This window comes from Stegodyphus dumicola, chromosome 4, assembly GCF_044657685.1.
Source record: "Stegodyphus dumicola isolate Sdum_Otavi_A_Nest chromosome 4, ASM4465768v1".
Taxonomy (NCBI): Eukaryota; Metazoa; Arthropoda; class Arachnida; order Araneae; family Eresidae; genus Stegodyphus; species Stegodyphus dumicola.
In genome coordinates this window covers 241,973,417-241,997,710 of record NC_140771.1, presented here as the reverse complement: position 1 = coordinate 241,997,710, position 24,294 = coordinate 241,973,417, and the positions used below count along the sequence as shown (strand labels likewise).

The window sequence follows — 24,294 nt, the reverse complement described above, 5'->3', positions numbered from 1 at the left end:
ATGGATTGGCAGCCCTGGTTAAATCCAGTAAATGCCTTTATGCCTCATTGTTCCTCCTATATATATTAGCCTCATTATAATGGTGTTGACTGCGTAAATCATTTAAATGTATTTCAAAATTTAAAAGTTCTACAATTATTTTACGATTTGAGTTTTGAATTATTAATCACAAAAAGCATACATGCATTTTTACACAAGAAGCAAACATGTATTTTTAGTTTGTTTAGTCAAAACTCGAACAACGGGGTCTGATTACTGCCTAGGATACAAGGGGTCCAAGCTTCAGCCAATGTTTTAGATGACCCCAGTTTACCTGTGGCTCTGCCTTTCTCTCAAATAAAAGAATTGGGACTCTGACAGCAAGTTGTGCTTAGGACTGTATTAAATGAGCTCCGTTAATGGTAACTGATATTTATTCTGATTGATTGTGGGCAAACTCAAGTTATTTTCATTACTCCTGATATAGTTAAAGATAGTAATTTGGAAGTGTCTACATCGGCCATAAAAATTAGTTACAGGTACTAAAAAGACAGAAAAGCTTAACTCCAAAAATATTTCTTATGTCCATTTTATAGCGTTAAAAATAGCGCTAAGCTGTACGGAATTTTACGAAGCTGGTTAAGACTGACAGACCGAAGAGCAAAAAACATACACAAAACACACTTAATTCTGTTCCCATAATGTAAAAGCTGTTGGAATAGGTAAAAAAAAATAAGGGTTAAGCAAATACAAATATGCACAGCTGTGATTTGTGTGGCTAGATCAGTGACTAGCTAGGTCTATTCTTATATTATGTCTCGTTGATGAAAATCTGAGCTCCCCATGTCAATAATTTTTTAGATTCATCAAGTTATTATATACTAGAGCATATTTTTTTGTAGCTATTTAATGCTAAGTGCTCTGGCAGACTCAACAGTCATGAGAGTCATAATGAATGGAATTAAGGATGTGCATAATGAATGAAATTAAGGATGAGTTTGCAACGATTTCTTCTTCCTTTCTTATTTACCCAGCAAAGCTTTATGCACAGTGAAGGAGCTCCATTTAAGTAGACAGAGTAATTTTTTTTCAGGTGTAATTTTTCTTTTATTTTAGTTCAAGGTGAAACGTGCAAAATTTCTCCAAGTTTGAATAAAACTGTAGAATAGTGTAAACTAATACAGTGCCATTTAATGGTTTCAGCAAGAACTGGTACTTGCTTTGTTATTGGTTTTGTCTTTTTTTTTGTTTTTTGAAAACCACAATCCACACTGGGTGTTTTGATATAATTGTGAAAAATTGATTGACAGCACATTTAAATTCTGCTTTAACCCTCTCGCTGCGCATCCCGCGATTTCCACAGGCAATGTAAAATTTGCGCAACCCACGATTTCCACGGGGATGAAATTTTGCCGTCTATTTAACTGTGCAACCCGTCTTTCCCAGTTCAAGGTTTCCTTCCGGCTTTTCTGTGATGTTTAATTGTTTATTTAGATGTAGGCTAAGAGATGGCGTTAGTTGTCCACATTTCTGACAAATATACAAGAATACGTAATGTAGCATTTTGCGCGCGCTTTTCAGAGTTCAAAGAAGCTGGCAGGAAGCATTTTGCGAGTGATATAACCTATATTCCTGATGATATTTCCGACACTGATAGTAGTTCTGACTCTGATTTCAAGTATATTGAAGATAGCTATAGCGAAACTGATGAAAATTTCTCGGATTCCTCTGCAGATAGTGATGAATCTGAAAATTCATTTTCTATTGAAAACGTTACAGTGGTGCAAAATGGATATGTAAAATATTACATTATGCAAATATTTTTTTTAGTATATATGTTTTACCTTTATATTTTATAAAATAAGTCATAATTTAACCAATATTAATTTTCAAAATTTTCCTTTTATATCATTATACTTCAATTTCAGTATTCTGACAACCTTTTTCTATGATCTAATTGTATATTTGAAAAAAAAAAAAAAAAAAAAAAAAAACACTCTTTTACAAAGCAATTTTGTAAATTTTTTTAACTCTAAAGTATATGTAGATTTGAAATATGTAATAAAAAAATTATGCAATTTTTGAACCTATTTTGATAAAAAAAGTATGCAGTGAAAGGGTTAAAGCCTCTATATTGTTCTGAAGATGAAAAGACATGGTACCATCTCGTGGTTTTAGTAAAAAATAATTGCGGAAACTCAACAATGACAGTGTGAACCTAAGATGGGCAACATGATTTCAAAATTGAACCTGCAGAGTAATATTAAGATTTCTTTTTCTTTAACAAAATAATTACTGTAGATTTGTATTCAGAATAAAACTGTAGATTTATATGAATTACACACACACACAACAAAGGGGAGTTCTTTTTTATATACTTAGATGATTTTAATGAATTCAGCTACTGTAATTTTGTGGGGACCAGTAGTCATTAACAATAACTGAAACGAATCTGTATTTATTGTTGAATCGCTTAGTTTGTTAAGTAATAACAAAACAAATTTAAAAGAAAATTAAATATCTTACGCTTTGCTGAATGACAGAACACTTTTGTGTGTAAAATAAAAAATGTTTTAATTTGGGCTGTGGCAATACATTTCTTTAAATCACTCTTTGTTTATTAAATTCAAAAGACAAATATATTGCGAGTGGCAACACAGTTCTTTTACATCACGAGTTTTCAGGTTAAATTTTCAACTTAAATTTCTTACATTTTCCAAGGGGGCAACACAAAACTTTATCAATGACTGTAAGGATGTGATGATACACATCCATAGTGCATTATTAATCCAAAGGGGCAATTTGTCCTGAAGGACTATTAATTTTGTTTTGGCAGTTTGCATCGAAAACTTTAAAAAGCTGTATCACTTTTCAAATTGTTCCCACCATATATTATCGCCCTGCCTTACAGTTAAAGAAATTAAATAATGAAGAATCTGCATAAATGTATGTATGTTTCTCATGTTATGATAAAACAATGGTATCTAGAACCATCAAAATTTGAATAATGTAATCTTCCATAGAATATGGTCATGTAAAAGCCCTAATTCGAGTTTGAAATTTGTTTTATTATCGATTTCAGATTTTAAAACACTTCAACGAATTTTTGATTAAAAAAACTAAATGATTTCAAAGCGAGCAATGGGAACACTGTGTGTGTGTGTGTGGGGGGGGAATCTCTCCAGTGGGTGAGATTCTGTATCGAAAATTCTAATGATATGGTTATTTTAATATTAATTTGTGAGATTGCTGTTGAACTGAATTTTATAGTTTGAGTACGTAGAACATGATATTTAATAAATAAAGGTAACACACAAAATGTTAAAGAAATGCCCCTTTAGACGTAATTTAAAATCTGAAATCTTTCAGATTTTTTTTTTTTTTTTTAAATTATAGATATTTTCAGTGCACAGTAAGAATGTTGCTTCCATTGTAAGTGAGAGAATCATGTACTGAAAGAACAATTACACAATGCAAGAACAGAAAACAACTTTTTTTTTATATAAAAAGATATATATATATACATATATGTTTATTAAATTAAATATAAAACTGTACAAAACAATGTACATTGTAAAATGATAAATTACACCTTTTTTCATCTCAATTTAAAACTATAACCATGGGTACCACAGTGGGTCCATAATACATAAATTATCATAGTCTTTTGCACACTTCACCAATTTGCAGGCCTTAGGTCTAACACTTTCACATTTTGATAAATCTGAAATATATACAAAATAAAAATTTAAAGTTATGACAGAAATAAGCTAAAAACTAACATTAGAAAATAAAATAATAATCTTTCAACCACTTATGCTTTTCTCCACAATATACAGTATACAACATAATGATACCACAAATAATTGTCCATAAATAGCTTGAAAGAGAACAATTAGATTAAGAACATTAACAATTTTGAAAATATGGTTAACTAGATTTAGGTTCAATTATTTTTTGTATTATTATTGTTACTTTTAATTTTACTAATAGAACCAAGTTTTTAGAAATTCTAATTGCATAAAAGTTTTACTTTAATTAATGTGTTGGCTTCAGTTGATGAATTGAAACAATTTTTTTTAAAGTATTTGGCAGAAAACTTTGTTAATTTTTAAATCACCTTGTTCAAAAATATTCAGCTAAAATCTTTTTTTTTTTTTTTTTTTTTGGGGGGGGGTTACATTTGACTTTTTTTTATATTGTTCTTCCTGCACTGAAGATTTACATTTATTAAAAAAATATTATTGGTTTAAAAAATATATTAAATAATTTTAGTGTACTTTTCTTTTATATTTATTTTAAAGGATTTTTTCTGAACTAGATGATACAGTTATCATAAAAAATACATCTATAAACAAATTATTAATTTGATAAATAATTTTCTTCATAATAAATAGGATCTCAATTATGGCAATTAGCTGATGGTGCATATTTGGTTAACATCACCGACACCGACTGCCCTTAAAATTTCATTGATCTGTCGGGCATTCTTATTTTAAATCACCAAGCAGAACTGTGTTGCTTCATCTGAAAAATCCACAGCACACAGTTCTTTGTTCAAATCAAAGTTCACATTTAATTTTTTTTGAGAGAGTCGTAACTTTCTCTGCAACCTACTAAATTTTGATTTGAATTGAATTTGTCAACAGGTATTGTAAATGACAACTTCGATATTAATTTAAGGGCCACAATATATTCTATTTAATTTTGGCAGACCTATTATGAAACACATCCTACTTTTATTGCAAAATGCATAATGTAATGCATAAGTAAGCAAAATGCATAAGTAAGAAATTTTATCAGTTATACATGTGAAGAATATCACACTGATCTACAGCATTAGAACTTTGTTACTGATTTGCAGAGAGCAGTATTTATTCAATTTCTTTTCATTCTATCCCCCTTTTTACCCCCAAGATGTGGTAATAATTTTTTTTTATTATTCATTAAATTATTTATCATTCACTATATAGTAACTAACTGACAACATGGTAAATTTATGTACAACCATCATATAACAGGTTGTTGAAGCAAAGTTATTGAGCAAAGTCATTTAAGCTGAATTAGTTTTTAATCTTTTTGCATGAATCATAATCATAGGTCATTGCTAATGATTTCCTTTTACTTTAACATTTTAATAATGAATCAGGCTGAGAGCATACAATGCACTTTTGATTCTACATATGTATAAAATTTTTTAACTTCACCAGCCTTTCAACTTTATTCTTTTTAATGGTTAGCTCATCACATAACTGTCTTGCAAAATCTCCATCATAGATATGTCTCAATTATTTTTTAAGTATGGGAAAAAATGACTTCTTGGAGGACTTTTAGGGAAACTCTGTATTTAAAAAGGTATGGCAGAAAAGTAATGAGATTTCTTTTGTGAAATATAGCATGTAATCAAATGTTACTAATCAATTGTATATTCTTTGAACCAGTCCCTATATAGGAAGTTGCATCCTCTAAAAGATGCCATTTCCAATCTTTGTAACACCTGGAACATTTAGAAAAGAAACGTTTTCAAATAGTCCCTTATAGTTTTCTGATGCTGTCTAAAATGGCAAATCAGATAAATTTTCAATTTGAGAAAAAAGGAAAAGTCATATGCATTCTGATCTAAAAAATAAGGGGGGCTACAAAATAACTAAAATGCCTATCCAAGTCAGAAATTCTAAAACAGAAAAATACTATGTGGCAAAGGACATTATTATAGTAAAGTATTCATTATCAAATTCTAGGACACAAATGAGCAAACCTTTTCTTTTTCAATAGCTTTATGAGAATATCAAAATAATAATGTTAATTCACAATTTTTCCTTGCATCACAAATTCCTTTTAGTGATCTTCAGAGAACTCAAGAAAAAATAAGAATCAAATTAATTTAGGAGTTGCTTATATTTGCCTTTTTGGGATATAATAAGCTGCTTGGCTGTGTCATCACTTTCCAGATTGCGGGGGAAAAAACCAGGATTCATAACCAGTTATCATTTTCTTGCAATTCTGAATGCACTGTAGCAGATCCAAATAGACTGTTTCTTTGATTTTCCATCTGGTAATGCGTTTTTGGAACCATTACAGTACGCACATTCTGCATGTCCAATTCCTAGTTAACACAAACGTTCTACTGTAGCTATCGTAGACTGTCTGCCGCCCACGTGCAAATTAAAATTAACCACCCTGTTTTACAGAAATATAACATATTTAATAATCATTTTGCTGCCTTTAAATTTGGCAGCCCACGTGCTGTGCACCATCTTGCCCCTTCCTAGGATCTGCTCAGTAGAACAGTTACACTGTACATGCACCAAATAATAGTTCAAATTTAACTCACTGCTAATGTTCATCACTGTCAGTCAATGTTCTGATGGCATGAGATTTCTCAACCCTATTGCATTTTTGTCTACTTTGGATGGGCAATGTGTTCCAACATGGTTCTCATTTTCAATATTTCACAGTCCTCCAAAGTTGCTTTGTACGAGTTTTGTGGCTTTGATAAAGTATGCTCTTCACATACTCATGGTTCCTCAATTTTTTAGTTGCATTTTTCTTAAGTTTTAAATGAAGCTTTATAACATATTATTGTTGAAAATTTCAATGTTCCACTGCAGTGACATGACACAATAAGACATGTTTAGAAAATATTCTCTAAACAAGCATGTATTCAAATCAAATAGAAGATACTCATTCCAGAGATCAAAGACGTATTACTGACTTGTAGCATGGAAATTGCAGGATTGGCAATCCTTGCACAATGCAAGAAGACTCACTACTTTCCTTCCACATCTTGTATATTACATATGAAGAAGACCAAAGCAACATCATGCATCCAATCTACTCCCAAATTGGAATAGATCATGGGGTGAATAACCAGTATTTTGCAATTCTAACTATTTGTAAACTAGTATGTACACACACACATATATATACATTCCCTAACTGGCTAGCACTTAGCAAACTTAGGCTTGACTACTACTGAGTTCGGAAGTGGTGGCCACTTTACTGTGAAAGCACCTAATTAGGTGGGCCACCATTACCTCTTATGAATGGACAGACAATTACAGCCATTCCTTCTCAGAGATTCGAACCCGGGCCTTCAGTATCACAGTAGGTTTCCTTATACCGTCTGAGCAGCATATTTATATCGTTTACATATTATGATTTAGAAAGTCTTAGTACAGAAAATACAAAATACACAAATATAAAATTATCATAAAAATTGCTAAATACATAAATTACTAAAAACTACACATAATAATTCAAAATGGATAAATAACATGAAAAATTACAAATAAAACACATTTACACAAATTAAAACAATTCAGATATCAAGGGCTAACTAAAATGAAAATAATTAAAATTATCATTGTGAATATACATAAGCAGAATATTTTAAATTTATTCTAATGCTGAAAATATGCTTCTTGAAATCTGATTGTAATCAAAGCAAATTTTTGAGGTAAATGTGGTTCATTGAAATAAATAGAAAAGAGTACAGAATACACACTTAAAAATATTTTAAATGTAAAAAAATATTTATTACTATACATATATATATAAATTTATTACAATAAATTTTAATTAAAATTATTTTCATTACTGTAAAACAAAAATAATACTTTAAATGTCTGGGATTAGATTGAAAACCTTATAAGAATTATCAAATGATATTTATGCTTCTCTCTTAACAAACTTTATTGATAAATGATTACATATTCTTAATAAATGAATAAATTTATACCATCAATTCTTTGCAATGCTTCACACACAAGTCTGGTAACCATGTCGTTTATTCTTTCTTCATCATTTACCCTGGACTCCATGTAATGCAAATGCTATAAAGTAACACATAGCATGAAAAGCAAAATATGGCAGACATAAATATCTTGTTTAAAAATCAATAAAACATAGTTTTTAAATTATTATGCTATTATGAAATTGAAACAAAATTCTACTCTATTTGAGATAAAACTTGAAGCTATAAATTTACAAATAGAATAGAAATACACCTCTTCTAATTACTTGGAAACTGAAAATTACAGTACTAAAAATATAATAAATGAAATGTAAAAATTAATTTTACAGAAATCAGAACAAAGAATACTTTGAAAATATATATATCTATATATAGTATAAGTGAAAAGAGAGAAATTATTTAATTTCCACATTAAATTTTTTTTTCTTATTAAGCAAGGAATCATTCTTTCTTTTTAAAATCAAGAATGTATATGTAATAAGATATACACTGAGATAAAGAAACATAGAAATACTGATTGTGCACATGTAGAGAGGACAGACCATAGATGCATATTGAGGATGAAGAATTCTAATTGCATAGAATGCTAAAATGTTGAATCTGTAATGAAAAGGAAACTTGGCAGCTGGGTAAGATTAAATAGTCATTTTTATTCCAATTGACATTTGTGACCACAATTCACTTGGTATCTATTTGTGCCTATTTCCAGTATATTTACATTTTTTAAACTGTTGAGATAGGAGGAGAGCACAACAAAATAGCATCTAAGCAGCACAGAGACAGAAGCTAATGTGCACAAATATACAATATGGAAGCTCAACCAAGGAAAGGTTTTGCTTGAAGCTTGAGTTAAAGTTCCTAATTAGCTATGTCATTAGTGTTACAGAAGCCATGTGACACATAGGTAATCTAGAAATTGCTCAGTTTTTTACTACTTACACAGACACACCTGTCCACCTACTTTATTTCTCCACTTAAAATCATTTACATTCCATAATTAATTGAAAATATCAAATAATACAGAAATTTAAAAAATTCCATTTAAATGCAATTAAGGCTATATTAGGATAAGTTAATTACCTATATCAAAACACTTAAAATATCTATTACAGGGAAAATATTTTTGTGGAAGACTTAAGAAAAAGAGGCTTGTGTTTGAAAGATTTTATCTTATTTTGGCTTTTCTATACTTTTATCAGCTTTCATTAGAATGCAAATTAGTTTAAAGGATAAACATGTTTCAAGTTTCAAAGTTTATCAGACAGCACTTGGCTGCATAGGCTGGGTGTTACTCTACTTCAAATTTCTGATGTTGCAACTAGTTTGCCATAATTTCTTTCTAACTGCTTAATGAGGGTGCAGTCAAGTTTTAAGCTAAGCCTTGCTAGTGTTGTACTCTTTGGTTAATTTAACTTGATTTTAGCTTAAAAGGTCTTACTTCTATTTGCAAGAAAGCAAATTTATGTTCCTGCAAAATTTTCTGTTTATTAACTGTCAAGTTGATATGATAATAAATATTTTTGTTTGAATTCTTGTGCTACTTTAAGCTAAGAAGTCAAAAGAGACAAAAGGTCACACAATAATCTTCTATACTTTCTTAGGTACTTAAAATTAATAGCATAATCATATATGTTTGTCACATGTGAAAAACCTCAGGCAGGCACCACTTCATTCACAAGCACATGTCCTGATTTATTTGCAGTTATCTTATCTCCTCAGCAACTAGAAGGCCTCAAATGTAATTACAAAAACATTTTTAGTTAAAGGTTTAATAGTTTTGTCCCCCCCCCCCCCAAGTTTGATAAAAAAAGTTACATCTGTAAGTAGGAAAATGGTACCGATATTAACATTTTAAATACTTTTTAGAATAACTTTCATACTATAAATAAAATAATAACATTTTCCACGGATGTTTTCTTTTCTTCCTACATAAGCACTTAATAGAGAAGTTGCATTTACGATTGTATATAAATAATGTAATTTATTTACTAAAGAAATATTAATTATATTATCTCCTAATATAAATTTAGTAGTACGTATCAAAATGAGGTAACCCAGAAGTATGAAATTTAATTCTGAAATTTTTTTAAAGGGACTTGAATTGAAATCACAAAAAAAAATTCTGAAAATTTTTTTAAAGGTACTAAAATTTAAATCATGAAAATAGAAATTCAAATTTTGAAAAAGAAAATTAATAAACCAAGCAATTATCATCATTGATCGGAAATTAGTTAACTTTTCAAGGGGAACAAACCAATCCCCCCGTTCAATGAACATAACTAATAAATGTGAAAGTGTTTTGTCTTTTACTCAAGTAAGAATGATGATGCCAAACTGGCACATTTAGTTAAGGCTAACTGTAGTTCCATTAAGTTATTGGATTAAAAATTACATGATACTTGGGTAAAGTGTCCCCCAATACCCTCGCTTTCATGCATGTTAATTCAAAACTATTTTTATATAAATAAAACAAACACTAGTTAATCTTATATAAACAAAGGGCTAAACAAACATCATTGTATAAAAATACAATTATATTTATTTAGTTCTTTTTTCTTCCCTCAAGGATCTGATTTAGTGTGATATATCTTAAAACAAGGCAAGAAACACAGTCCAACACCACATTCCAAAAAAATACTAAGTCTCCATTTCTTTTGCTGTTGCCATTTTTCTTCATATTGGAACTATATGGTGGATGCTGCAAAAGATTCCATTCGAGTCTGTACAAATCCAGCCAGTGAACGCAGACACATGTGGTTTTGCATTATCTTAAAGGAACATGACCCTTTTGGGCCGGAACTCAGTTCGACGTTTTTCCTTGACAGCAACGTTAACATGAACTAGCATCTGGCTGTACAATGCACTGTTAAGGATTTTACCAATTTGTCCAGATACTTTTGTGGATAATACCATGGCAATTCCACTAGATACAAAGCATGATCTTTTTGTTAGTCAAATTGCACTTTGCGATGCTGCCAGCGAGCACAGACCAAGCTCTTTTTCAGCCTCTGTCATTGAAGTAAATCCACTTTTCATTACAAGTGGTGATCCAGTCCAGAATTTTGTCCTTGCACTGATATTTGAACAAATTAGTGCAGGCCCAAACATTTCTGTTCTTATCTGCTTGAGTCAGCTCTAGCGGCACCAGCGGCTGAACTTGTACGTCAAGTTTATAAGATACATAATGTGACTAATGGACATGGCACTAACATCTAACTCCTTAACAACCTCTTGAATGGTTGCTTACTGTTTTTTTCCACAAGTTCTCCCAGGTGAGCCTTATCAACATCCGTAGGTTGGCTAGAGTGCTCTGTCTCTTGAATGTCATAGTCCTTGTTTTCTAACTTTCCGTACCATATATTCACAGTATCATATGACACAGCATTAGTACCTAAAGCTGTACACATGATTTGGTGACATTTTGTAACTGACATTTAGCAATAGAACTAGAAGTAAATGACAGTTCTAAGGTTGTAGTATGATAGTTTCATTTCAAACACCTTGTACTGTAAGGATCTTAAGTTTTACGTTTATTTTATTTTAAATCTTTACTATCACTTCTTATTTTCTACTTCCGGCCAGAATTATAAGCGTGAAGGTTTTTATGCAAAGTTTGTCTGGCGAACGCCAAGTATTTAAGTTGTGGCCTTTTGCCAAGCGAGAGAGAGGAAACAGTTGAGTCAAAGCAGGCCGCTTACCTTAAAAGATACGCAGTTGCTGTTTGCCTTCCAGGCCAGAGGTTTTAATCCTCTTGATAAATTTAAACGTATTGTAGTGTTCACAGTCTCTGTGCTACATACGCTTCCTGTTATTATAAGGCCAATCTTCCACGTGTATTATTCTAAAGTTAAATTAGAGTTTAGTTTTATTTTTATACTTTTACGTTAGACCGCCAGTGGCGGGTCAGTGTATTCCGAAGTACGGAAGTTATTGTATATAGAGAAAAATAAAGGGTTTTGTATACCCTTCGTCTGTATCTTGTCTACTTACCACAATTAGTGAACATAGCTTTAGTAAGCTCTCTGTTCCGAGTCAGGTCCTTGTATGTTCCCGAAGAAGGTTAGAAGGAACATTGAACCTGATAATGGCGCCCAACGAAGAAGAATAACCATGGCCGAGTTTCAAGAAGAACCTGTGCTGCCTGCAGAAACGGCTCAGAATCCAGAAATGCCAGCTGCCGCCCTGGAAGGATTTGGGTACATCGTCCAGACCATGCACGCTTCGATGAAACCAGAAGCAACATTTAACGGAAACTCACCGGTAACCAGTTTTTTGGAAAAATTGGATGACCACTTCATGCTCTACCCCGTGCACGAGTTTCAAAAAGTTACCTTAGCTACCAGCGCTTTGAGGGGCCAAGCGCTTAACTGGTTCAAATGTATAGGCAGAAGTCTCTTGGGTCAAGCAGGAAGTCCCACCTATACTTACAAAAATTTCAAGACTGCCCTACTAAAAGCCTTCCCTGTTGTAAGGGATCGTGCGAAATTAGAAACGGAACTTTTCAGTATATATCAACAAAGAATCGAAAACCTCTCGAGCTTTATTTTAAGAAAAATTCACGTTTTCAAGCTCTTGTATGGAAACCGTCCGGATCCTGAAATAATTCAAGTGATTTTGCCGAGGTTACTGCCCCAAGTGCAAGACTTTATTGAATTCACAAAATCCGACTGCACTGGAAAAGTTATTTGAGCTAGCAATCCAGTTTGAAAGTAGAAGAACGGCGGACGTCGAAAAAAGACGCCAATATCAACAGCAAAACCAATTTGGTACGCCAAGACTACAGCAAACTCAAGCATACAGCTACGGAGAAAAAGCGAATCAGTGGGCAAGGAAACCCGAGCATTCAAAAACAGCCGGCGAACGTCGACAGTTCAATAGCAACCCAGGAAAAAAGTCTCAAGGCCAGGGGAAAAAGAAGGAAAGCACGGAAAGGAAAAATAATTTAAACTAAAACGGATTTCTGCTGACGAGAGGGTGCGGAAATCCGAAGGCCACGAAAACCCCTCTTCCTACAAGTTAAATACAGTAATGGTGAAAAATTTGACTCTTCCGAAGATTGAAGTCTTGGTGAATAATATCCCAGCCACCGCACTCCTGGATACCGGCGCGCAGTGTTCCTGTGTGGCAGAAGAGTTTTTTAGGAAGTATTCGCATATATAATGCGGATAATACGACAGTGTTAGCGGCGCAAGGAGAAAAATGTAAGTGCGTAGGTAAAGTACCTTTGTATATCCGTATCAAGGACGAACAAGTAAAGGTGATGTTTTTTATAGTAAAGAATCTGCAAGCACATTTAATTTTAGGAATATATTTTCTTTCAGAAGCCCAAGCTACGCTGGATTTTAATGAAGCGTCCCTTAAGCTGACAATGAAACCAGTTCGTACTGAAAATGCTGAACCGCCGATGTTAAAACTTGACCACCTGCCTAATGACGAGCAAGATAGAATCCGACAAGTGGTAAGTGAATTTGCTTCGTTATTTAGTGATATTCCAGGATTTACTCAGGTTACTAACCATAGTATTGACACCCAAGATGCAATGCCAGCTCGCCAAAAACCATACCGGTATGATAAGAATAAGGAAAAAATTATAGAATGGCATATTACCGATATGCTACGTAAAAAGATCATAACGCCCATCTCAAGTAGTTATGCTAGCCCGGTGGTTTTATGTAAGAAAAATAATGACTATCCTTTGGAGCATCCAAAAAGGTGGAGATTCGCTATTGATTACCGTAAATTAAATTCCATAACGAAATATCCGGTATATGCCGTTTGGCCTTTCAGGGGCCCCAGCAACATTTCAGCGATGCATGGACATTGTGTTAAGATCTGTTCTTGGAAAGTCCACATTTATCTATTTAGACGATATCATTATTACTAGTGATAATCTCGACCAACATGTACAGGATTTAAGACAGGTGTTTTCTTTATTAAATGAGGCCGGTCTAAAAGTTAATGTCGAAAAGTGCAAATTTGCAGCCCCTGAATTAAAATATTTAGGTTACAAAATATCTCAAAAAGGGATCGAGACAGATGAATCAAAAATAATCGCTGTACAAAAGTATCTGACTCCAAACACGGCAAAGAAGCTCTCTTCTTTTCTAGGACTTTGTTCATATTATAGGTCCTTTATAAAAGATTTTGCAGCTATCGCTGAGCCATTGTTAAAATTAAAAAGGAAAAAGGCAAGATTCTCGTGGACGACCGAAGCCAATAGTGCTTTCGAAAAATTAAAACAAGCATTAAACGCAAGCCCCTGTGTTGAAATTTCCTGAAAAGGATGAGAATTTAGAAATTTCAGCGGATGCTTCGGATTATGCGGTAGGAGCGGTACTTTCGCAAAATCAGCAGCCCGTGGCATTTTTTAGCCGAACTTTAAATCAAACACAAAGAAACTATTCCGCGACCAAAGAAACTATTCCGCGAGAGAGGCACTTGCAGTTCTGTTAGCAGTGCAAAAGTTCCGAGTCTATTTTGGAAAGGCGCCGATAACAGTATACTCTGATCATGTGGCGGTAACTAGATTGTACTCAGGGAAAAATTTATCCCCAAAGTTAATAAGATGGGGACTCAAGCTGCAAGAATATAATCTGGTAATTAAGCATACCCCTGCAAAGGAAAATATCGTAGCAGATGCGCTATCAAGGATTAAAATAGACGAAGAAGGCAATACCGTAAAGATGGCAATGCTTACAGCATGTACAATAAATTCCCGAGAAACTGTAATAACCGAACTGGGTAAGGATCCTGAGTTTGGAAGCATTTATGAGTATTTGAAGGATCCTGAAAATTTTAGCCACCAAGATATTGTGGCGATAAGAAATAGGGCGGCCCATTACGAACTAATAGATGGTCTATTATTTTATACAAAAACTAAGAATTCCAACAACGAATTTCGACCTGTTATCCCAGCTAGTCTTAGATTAAATATCCTGCAGGAGCTCCATGACAGCCCTTTAGCTTCTCATGCTGGTATTCGAAAAACTATCCAACGCGTACGCGAGGCAGTCTACTTTCCTGAACTGCAAAAGTTAACAAGGGCGTATGTCCAGTCCTGTCCAACATGTCAAGCAGTTAATTATATTAATTTCCGACCGGCCGGGATTCTAAATAATATTAAATCCGAATTTCCAAATGAAATAATTGGCATCGATTTATTGGGCCCTTTCCCAAAAAGTCAGTTAAAAGTCGCTATCTCCTTGTTATGGTTGATCATTTTAGTAAATGGACCGAAATTGTTCCCTTAAAACGACCCTCCGCGAAATTAGTTACTGATTCTATTTTAAATAAATATATTTTAAAATACGGGGCGCCCCTAAAAGTTATATCGGATAATGGTCCTCAATCTGTAAGTAATATATTTGAAGACGTGCCAAAAACTGGGCATACGTCATTTAAAAATGGTCCCGTATCGGCCGCAATCAAATATAGCGGAACGGGTCAATAGAAATATAGTGAAAATTATCCGTAGTTATGTTAAAAATTTTCATAAAAGCTGGGATAACTATCTCAATGAATTTGCTTTCGCCCTTAGGACCGCAAAACATGATACAACGGGCAAAACTCCTGCTGAGTTATTTCTAGGCAGAAAGATTATAACACCGTTAGATAAATTATTTTATGTGCAACAAAGAGCCCCAGAATTTAAAATGGGTGATATAGAAAAACTAATAAAAGAAGCAAAAAAGAATACGGAAGTAGCACAAAGAAAACAGAAGCTATATTATGATTTGAAACGACGGGGAGTAACTTATAAAGTAGGGGATGAAGTTTTAAAAATTAAACATTCACTTTCTTCAGCACCAGAAGATAAAACTGCCAAATTTTTTTCCACGATTTGAAGGACCATATGTTATAGAAAAAATAACTCACGCTGTTGTAGTGTTAAAAGCCAGAAATGGTGAAACCTGTTCCGCAAACATTGATGAAATCAAGCCCTACTTCGATCGTAATAAAATGCAAATCTTTTCAGATCTTTTGCAGGATCCGGCACGGCAGACACCGCAGGTACAAGCTCCAGAGGTGGAAAAACGACAAGTACAAGGGCAAGCCTATAAGAGACAGAAGCAAGTCAAAAGAAAATTGCCCTGCGGAAAAATTGAAGGTAACAAGAAAAAGAAGCCGTTCCACTGTCCAGAAAAGAGAGTTCACGAACACCCCCAGAATGAAGAAGGGAGAAGGACGACGTATGTGAAGAGAACCAGGAGAAATGACGGCAACTATAACCCGGCTTTAAAACGGAAGATCTACTCATCCGACAGAACTCTCCGCAGCAAAAGTCGCCGAACTGTGGAAGGGGCATCAGCGGCGGAGGAAAAAGTACAAGGAAAATTTGAACGGCCAACAACGAGGTCCAAGCAGGAACACGACAGAAGTTTCCCGGTTCCGCCAAGACCAGCTGCCATCAAACGGCCAAGACCACAAGCAGAGGAGAAATATTGTAAAAAGTTATTGTATAAATTTTTTTTAAAACATTCTAGCAAGAGAGAAGTTTTAGTCTGAAAGACGTTTTGGAAATGTATTATTTCAATGTATAAAGAATTGGCACTTGCTTTGAAAAGAATAGAAGTTAACAAGGTACTACTAATGTATGTTTTCAAATGTGTAAAATTAACAGCATGTTGATATGTTCTTATATACAATGTGAACTGTTATTTTAAATGTTAAGAAATACCGTGATATGGTAAAAGTGAAAGTAATGTTAAAAATTTGTTATTCGTGTGACTGTAAAGACTAAATCATGGCGAATATGTGGTAAAGGTTGAATGATGTAGTTAGGCTCTCTGACGCTACACTTTAGAGTTAGCCACTTTTAGAATAGTACCTCAGGGTTTAGAGTTGAAATTAGGGTGTGTTAAGAGGTCTCGTTATGTTGAATTTTAACACGTTAGTGTTTTGATTGTAGGAGGAAGTGTGGCACACGTAGACAGAAACACATTCGTGTTTGGTGTTCTTTTACAACACATGTCAGAGAGCACGGGGAGAGATAATTAAAATAGTCATGAATGAAATAAGAATGTTAAGAGAAGTATAATTGTATATGTTACTTGCCATTTAATTGTGTAACATTTCATTAAACTAGTTTTCCTTCCAGATGTCTGGAAGGAACCAGAATTGAATAAAAGCTCCTGTTTAGATGCAGTACAGATGAAAAAAGATTGTTGTATATCCTGGGAGCTGCTATTGTAACAAATTTCTTTCTTTTAAATTTCTAGTTTCTAGCGAAGTGTGTTTGTAAAAGATTGGCCTCGCGTTAGATTCTAGAGCTAAAAGTTTTCAACAAGGTCATTTTAGACCTCAGTTTCAAACTAATTAACTCTGGCGGGAAGTATGTAAGGATCTTAAGTTTTACTAACGTTTATTTTATTTTAAATCTTTACTATCACTTCTTATTTTCTACTTCCGGCCAGAATTATAAGCGTGAAGGTTTTTATGCAAAGTTTGTCTGGCGAACACCAAGTATTTAAGTTGTGGCCTTTTGCCAAGCGAGAGAGAGGAAGCAGTTGAGTCAAAGCAGGCCGCTTACCTTAAAAGATACGCAGTTGCTGTTTGCCTTCCAGGCCAGAGGTTTTAATCCTCTTGATAAATTTAAACGTATTGTAGTGTTCACAGTCTCTGTGCTACATACGCTTCCTGTTATTATAAGGCCAATCTTCCACGTGTATTATTCTAAAGTTAAATTAGAGTTTAGTTTTATTTTTATACTTTTACGTTAGACCCCCAGTGGCGGGTCAGTGTATTCCGAAGTACGGAAGTTATTGTATATAGAGAAAAATAAAGGGTTTTGTATACCCTTCGTCTGTATCTTGTCTACTTACCACAATTAGTGAACATAGCTTTAGTAATCTCTCTGTTCCGAGTCAGGTCCTTGTATGTTCCCGAAGAAGGTTAGAAGGAACATTGACCCTGATAGTACTTAATGATATTTTTTTTTTTTTTAATTTATTTATTTTTATTATTTATTTATTTTTTTTTTTACGAATTTTGCAACACAGCAAATTCTCAAGTCTACAGCAAGTCTCTTTCTTTCAAATGCCAAAAATCGTTTGATAAAATATGATTAAAAATGCCAATGTGAACTGTTTGTTAAAACGATATTTGTGGTGGCGGGAAACTTTTTTTAAAACCCAACAAAATGAAATGCATTTTAATTGTATTTTAAAAATATGAATATACCGGTAGTAACATATTCTAAATAAATTGTGCTTGAAGGCGACGAGAATTAGGTGGTTCACAAAACATTCTAATGCAGCCAGTCTATTCACTGGGTGTTGAATGCATATTGAACAACCAATGTTCACATGTTTTACAAAATCAACCACTAGCATAGCATTATATGCTTCCACAAGTCTGAAGATATTGACACTGCAAGGACTTCATGAATGATTTATGGATTTCTCTAAAAGTCATGGTTGCCACAGGCTTTTGGCCAGTGAAGGCAAAAAATGTTTCTCAGTTTCATTATAAATTTTGATCAAGAATAGAGAAAAAAAAAAAAAAAAAAAAAAAAAAAAAAAAAAAAAAAAATCAGAATCCAAACTATATCTTCTTTTGCAGTTTGAGAAGACACCTTACATATTGCCACAATAAATGAATAGCAAAAAATATAAAATGCATTTAAAATTGCATGTAACATTAATGCTGTATAACACTGCCTACACCTACCTTTTCGCTATTGATTACTTCATACTTTAAAATAACTTGAAAAAGTTCTTGAATGCTCTTTCTGTGCTTTTTGAAGCAATTAGCAGTGGCTAACAACACTGCAATCATAACACCTCTAATTCCAAGAGGTGTAACAAAATGGGAAATGTTTGGTGTCAAACGAAAAGGCACAGGTCGAACTGTATGTACATTATCTAAAAAAAAAAAAACTTTAAGTACATATTAAAATCATAAAAATTAAAAACAGTTTAAGTAATTTTTATAAAATATTCATTACATGTATGATAAAACAAACTCTTAATAAAAAATCATAATAAATGACAAATTTTTTAAGATTTTACAATTTTAATTTACAATTTTTTAAGATTTTATTTTTATTATTATGGATGCTATATTATATTACTTACACTGTCATGCAAAAGGTTCAAGAAGTTTCCAATGTTTAGTCATAAACAGATATTTAAAAAAACACATATACAGTCAAAAGTCGTTAATCTGGACTCGTCGGGACTTCGGCGATTCCGGATTATGGATTTTTCCGTATTATAGATCATCAGTTTAAATCTCGTAATATGGCATGCAGAAATTCTAAAATTAAAAATATGAAACCGTAATTTATGAAATAAAGAACAATTATGATCTAAAGGGTATCAAAATTTACAAAAAAAAAAAAAAAAAAAAAAAAAAAAGCTTAATATTTATTTGTTTAATTTATTAAACATTTCTTTCAATGTAAGTTGTTTAAGTTGCTTCGTTTTATGTGATAATACTTTCTCTTTAATTCTATAAACAGACATAATTTCTTGTTCAGTTACAAAGTTCCGCTGTTCAAGTCCCGTTAATTGCTGTGCCGAGAATACCGACTAACTTGTCAATCGAAATTTTTTCGTTTTCACTAACCTCTCTGTCACATTCTTCATGTCTTTATCCATTTTTTGAAGCAATTCCACTTTTTGTTTGTTGGACATCGAAACATACTTTCGTTTTGTAGATCCTTTGGAAGTTCCAGCATCGGAAATTCTATTTGACATAATCGAAAGTTCAAGTTTACTTTTATAAAATTGCTCTTACAGTCTGCAAAAAATAATAAGCGGGATCCAATTCGAAGATTAAGGAACAATGCAATCATTAACATTAACTGAAATAGATAATTAGATAATTTTAGCTTACACTGTCCGTTATACATTAAACACGAAGGCGAAAACGTATTCTGCACTTGCGCAGTAGTCAAGGTCTTACGCGCACGCGTAAAACGTCTGTGCGCATGTGCCAACGCGCCGCATGCACAGAAAGTTTTTAGCTTTGAGGTCCGGATTATAGATCATTCCGGATTATGGGTGTCCGAATTAACGACTTTTGACTGTACAAACTTGTGTTTATTTAAATAAACACATATACAAACTTGCACACTTAGTTTCATATTTAATAAAAATGCATTATAATAACAAATGAAACATTTCAAATTTTAACTACTTTATTTGGAACCAAACAGCTTTAATTACTTCCTTTGGCAATATCGACAAACTATTGCTACTTTCAGGAATTTTTTTAAAATCCTATAACATAAAAACATTTTCTTTGTTTTTTGTTTTCACTTAAATACCTTCTTAAAAGACTTTTCGGAATATCAGCATTCATGCTTTCTATTTCATTTCTGTTATTTCTACTACAGCTGCAGATAATTTTGACTGTCTCTATACAAAAAACTTTTTCACAATGCAATTCCATCATGTTCTAGTAAGTTTTAAGTATACAAATAATAATAATAATAATAATAATAATTAAAAAAAACTATTCCTTCATTAAATGCCCCACAGCTATGTTTTAAACAAGAAAATAAACATTTTATCTTTCAACTTATATTGCTAAAACTCATGAAATACAAGTATAAAATTGTTAAGCTTATTTCCTTGATAAAAATGCAACATACAATTTTCTAAATTAAATTAAACTAAGTTTGTGTACATTAATTTTTTATTTACAGCACACCTAAAAAAAGTTGCTTCAGAGGGGAAAACATACAGAGCTAGTACTTATTTTCATACACATACCTTCTAAGCTTTCAAACTTGAAAGAAATGTTGCTTATTACATTAATAAAATAACCAAGAGTAATCAAAAAATAATTTTACTTATTAAAACAAACAGTTCATTTAAAATAGGGCATTAAAATCTGATTCAAGTTGCTGATCTGTAGGGCAAAACCTGAAACCTTCATAACAGATTTAGAACAAAATATTGAAACCTGAATTTTGAAACAAAACTTTCAAAAGCATTTATTAAAACATAACCATAAATTCTTGAATTTTATATGAATTTTGCATTTTAAAGAACATTATACTACATTTTTAAAGTTTTAACATATTAAACAGTCTGTTCAGAAAAAAATAATAGTATAAACAGTAAAAATCTTTTAATAACAGAGAAATATTTTCAAAAATTAATTATTAATGAGGTTTAAAAATATTTCATTTCTAAGATTAAGCATATTTTGTAAAATCATTTTGAAAATTTTATCAATGCAGATATATTATCAAGGAACATAACTTTTAACTATTGTCACCCCCTCTTTTAAAAGTATACTTAGTTTAAGAAAATTATAAAAATATGAAGCTTTTAATGCCTGAAGTGTATTTTCTACATATAGTTTTTAATGGAATTAAAGTATCTGATGATAACTATTTCAAGATTTAACACACTCACATGAAGCTGATGATACTACTGATTAAATAATTGGGTATGAAATAGCATAAAAAACTTAACATTAAAATCATTTAATATTCATAACTTATTTGGATTTAGATTATAAGGGTTATGGCATATCATATGAGGGTGAGGGCTTCTAACGGAAACTGACTTATATCCGTTTTACTCATGCAAAACCATGAAAACTCCTATGCAGCTAGCCCATTCACCAAGATTTGAACCCAGTCAAATTACCAATGTCCAGCAATTTTACAGCTCAATAAGTACTGTAATTAATACATTAAGACTGTGGACTGTAAGTTATACGACTCATTAATATTATACTCAAGAGTATAAAAAATGTTATATTTCAGATACATATTTTTGATATAACAAATGCATTTAACATAATAATTTGATGTAATAAATGCATTTAATTTGTTGGTTTACTGTTATTTGAATATGATTTATATCAAATACAAAACATATCCTGAGGCAACCACACTAAAGAATGTGTATATAACAGCAAGTTAATTACATGCTATATGCTAGTAGCTAAACCAATGTACATTTAATTTACATTTAATATTAAAGATGCATAAAAAAGACACAATATTTTAATCTACAATTTTAAACAATAGAAAGCTTTAGTGCCTTAGTGAAAAATAATCAATTACTATTATGAAAGTTAATATGTGCTAGAGAGCTAGTAATTATTTTCATACACATACCTTCTAAGCTTTCAAACTTGAAAGAAATGTTACTTATTACACCTGTATCCTTATGAATATACATCATATCAGGACTCTGCAGAGTAAGATGAAAGGCATATTCTGCAAATGCGGCAAGTGAGAAGTACAACACAAACTAAATAAGGGGGGAAAATAATGGGAATAAAATATTTATTTTTATCTTTGTAGAACATGTCTCATGAATTTCATACAGACAGATTTAATTTATCTCTTAAATATTTATGATTTAATTACAGAGAATGGTGTAAACAGCATAAAACAGAAACTGCTTATTCTAAAGAATTTTCTTTTGAAGGGTTAGTAAAACATACATGCACTTTACACTTTGGAAGCTTTAGAAAGTGAATATAATTTGTATGCCAGTTTTAAACTTGGGTGAAATTCCACCTTAGACACAGTAAATTTCAGAAGAAAGTTACATACATACCAAAAGAACTATGATATGAATGTTCTAAAGAACAGAAACATAAATAATTTCTTCTGTTTTTTATTCCCTTGTATGAAGTAAAGGAAGTAATGTAATTGGGAAAAATTTGGGGTATCGTATTTCAAAGAAAATACCCATTTTGACAACTCTCGATTCCATTTGAACCATGTTTTTGCATTACATCTGTATATACAAACAGAATAAAGCACTCTTTTTCCAAAAACAAATTGTCAAATTGATTTAAAATGGATTCAGTAAAGATTTTTTCATGACGCCTGTACATATGTATGTATCTCGCATAACTCAGAAAAGAGAAGCTCCAGAATGTTGAAATTTTGTATGTAGGACTGCAGTAACACGTAGATGAGCATCTCTTTTTTTGGTTGCAATCGGCCACACCAAAACCATATATAAAACATGCATATATACATATACATATATGTGATATTTCAGCAGTCATGGTGAAGCTTGGCATCAAAGTTCAGGCATGGTTTTTGCCCAAGCGGTAAGACAAAACCCAATTGATAAGGCAAGATGATTTAGCTTCTAATGATGAATCTTTATTCCATAGCTTTAATTCAATTTTTACTGTAGATCATGCTTTACTTCATATGAAATTCTCTAAATCACATATTCAATAGTAGTTTAAACCAAGTACGACTGAATTTAAACTTTATGCCTCATTACTATTTCTAACAAAGGAAAGATAAATCAAGGAGGAGAGGCGAGCTTCTGATGCAAATGGCATGTATTCGTTATTTATAGTAGCGGTTACGTAATAGGCTAGCAAATTCTAGAAGGTACTGGTCTAAGGGGAAGATCCAAAATTGCAGAAAATCAATAAAGGTTGCTGGTTCGTGTAGAGCAAAGCCATCGTATTTTTTTACACTTTACATATTTATTTATATTTTACTCACTCTGTTACCTAGCTCAATGAGCTAAGAGTTTTTATATGCTGCTAAATTGTGCATTTCTTGCTTTAAAAATGATTGAATTGTTCTGGCTAAGGTTTTTATGCCTTCAGTTAATTTGCATGCAATAGTTGTAGAATTATCAACAATTTAAAAGTTGTTTAAAGTTTCATTAAGTCTAACACATCCACCATTTGTTTACACTTGAAACTTAGTAGCCTAAAGAATTAAATCAGTTTCTGCACCAATTTCAGTATCTTTCTGCTAAGTGGGGCCAAATGTTTTGTGCACTGAAAGATTTGTCTTTCTGCCTAATTTTAATTAATTTAAACTTCAATATTAATTGTAAAAATTTTTTAATGGTTTTTAACTCTATTTGGAGTTTTAGGTTTTTCTGTATTTTAGAATTTTTAATGAAGATGTTTTGGATTTTTATGCATTTTCTCCTTGGCTCAGAATGAGAACTGAATTTATTGAATGAGAAATACATCTCTAATGAAATTTGGGGAAATAAGTTTAAATGAAATGGAGCAAAAAATGTGCATAATTTAATAGGCCTTACAAGGAAGTCATGTGGTGTTCACATGAGATTTTTTTAAATAATAGTTCATATATATTTATATCATACATATTCATTTTTAATGACAAATTTTAACAACAAATATACATTTTATCATAAACATTATACTGAAATAAATAAAATCTGCAGTAAAATATCTGAAATATGTATTTCAGTTTATCTGAAAATGATAAACTGAAATTTGCAGCAACTAACACTAATAATTAACTAAATAAATGGATTAGATGCAAGTTAAATACATTGCCACAGTCATAACTGAACAGATACTTCTCATATGGCCCCCCCTAAAAAAAAGATCAGACATTACCTGTTTCCTAAATACAAAGTAGTCTGAAGCACCAGGATAGGTATTTTGAATCCATTCTTTTAGTAGATTTACAGGTACTAAGTTTTCTTGCACGCTTTGGAAAATATTCAACATTTCTTCTGTGTCTTTATATGGATTTATTGGCTTAGAACACACCATCTCAAAATAGGAAGTAACTGAAGCATCAAACTCCCTTGACATTTCAATACAGTTCTAAATTAAACATAAAA

The 24,294-nt window shown here is 32.0% G+C and overlaps 1 protein-coding gene across 1 annotated transcript in view; it reads right to left on the bottom strand.

The window, feature by feature from the left end:
- Nucleotides 1-3,457: 3,457 nt before the first annotated feature.
- Nucleotides 3,458-24,294, bottom strand: part of LOC118193461 (transformation/transcription domain-associated protein-like) — a 313,501-nt gene continuing 292,664 nt past the window's right edge. The window contains exons 64-68 of the mRNA XM_085816144.1: nucleotides 24,065-24,277; nucleotides 21,819-21,954; nucleotides 18,404-18,597; nucleotides 7,721-7,814; nucleotides 3,458-3,703 (exon numbers count right to left, since the gene is read on the bottom strand). Of these exons, the coding sequence (XP_085672270.1) occupies nucleotides 3,594-3,703; nucleotides 7,721-7,814; nucleotides 18,404-18,597; nucleotides 21,819-21,954; nucleotides 24,065-24,277 (747 nt within the window). The 3' untranslated portion in view covers nucleotides 3,458-3,593. The remainder of the gene's footprint in view (nucleotides 3,704-7,720; nucleotides 7,815-18,403; nucleotides 18,598-21,818; nucleotides 21,955-24,064; nucleotides 24,278-24,294) is intronic.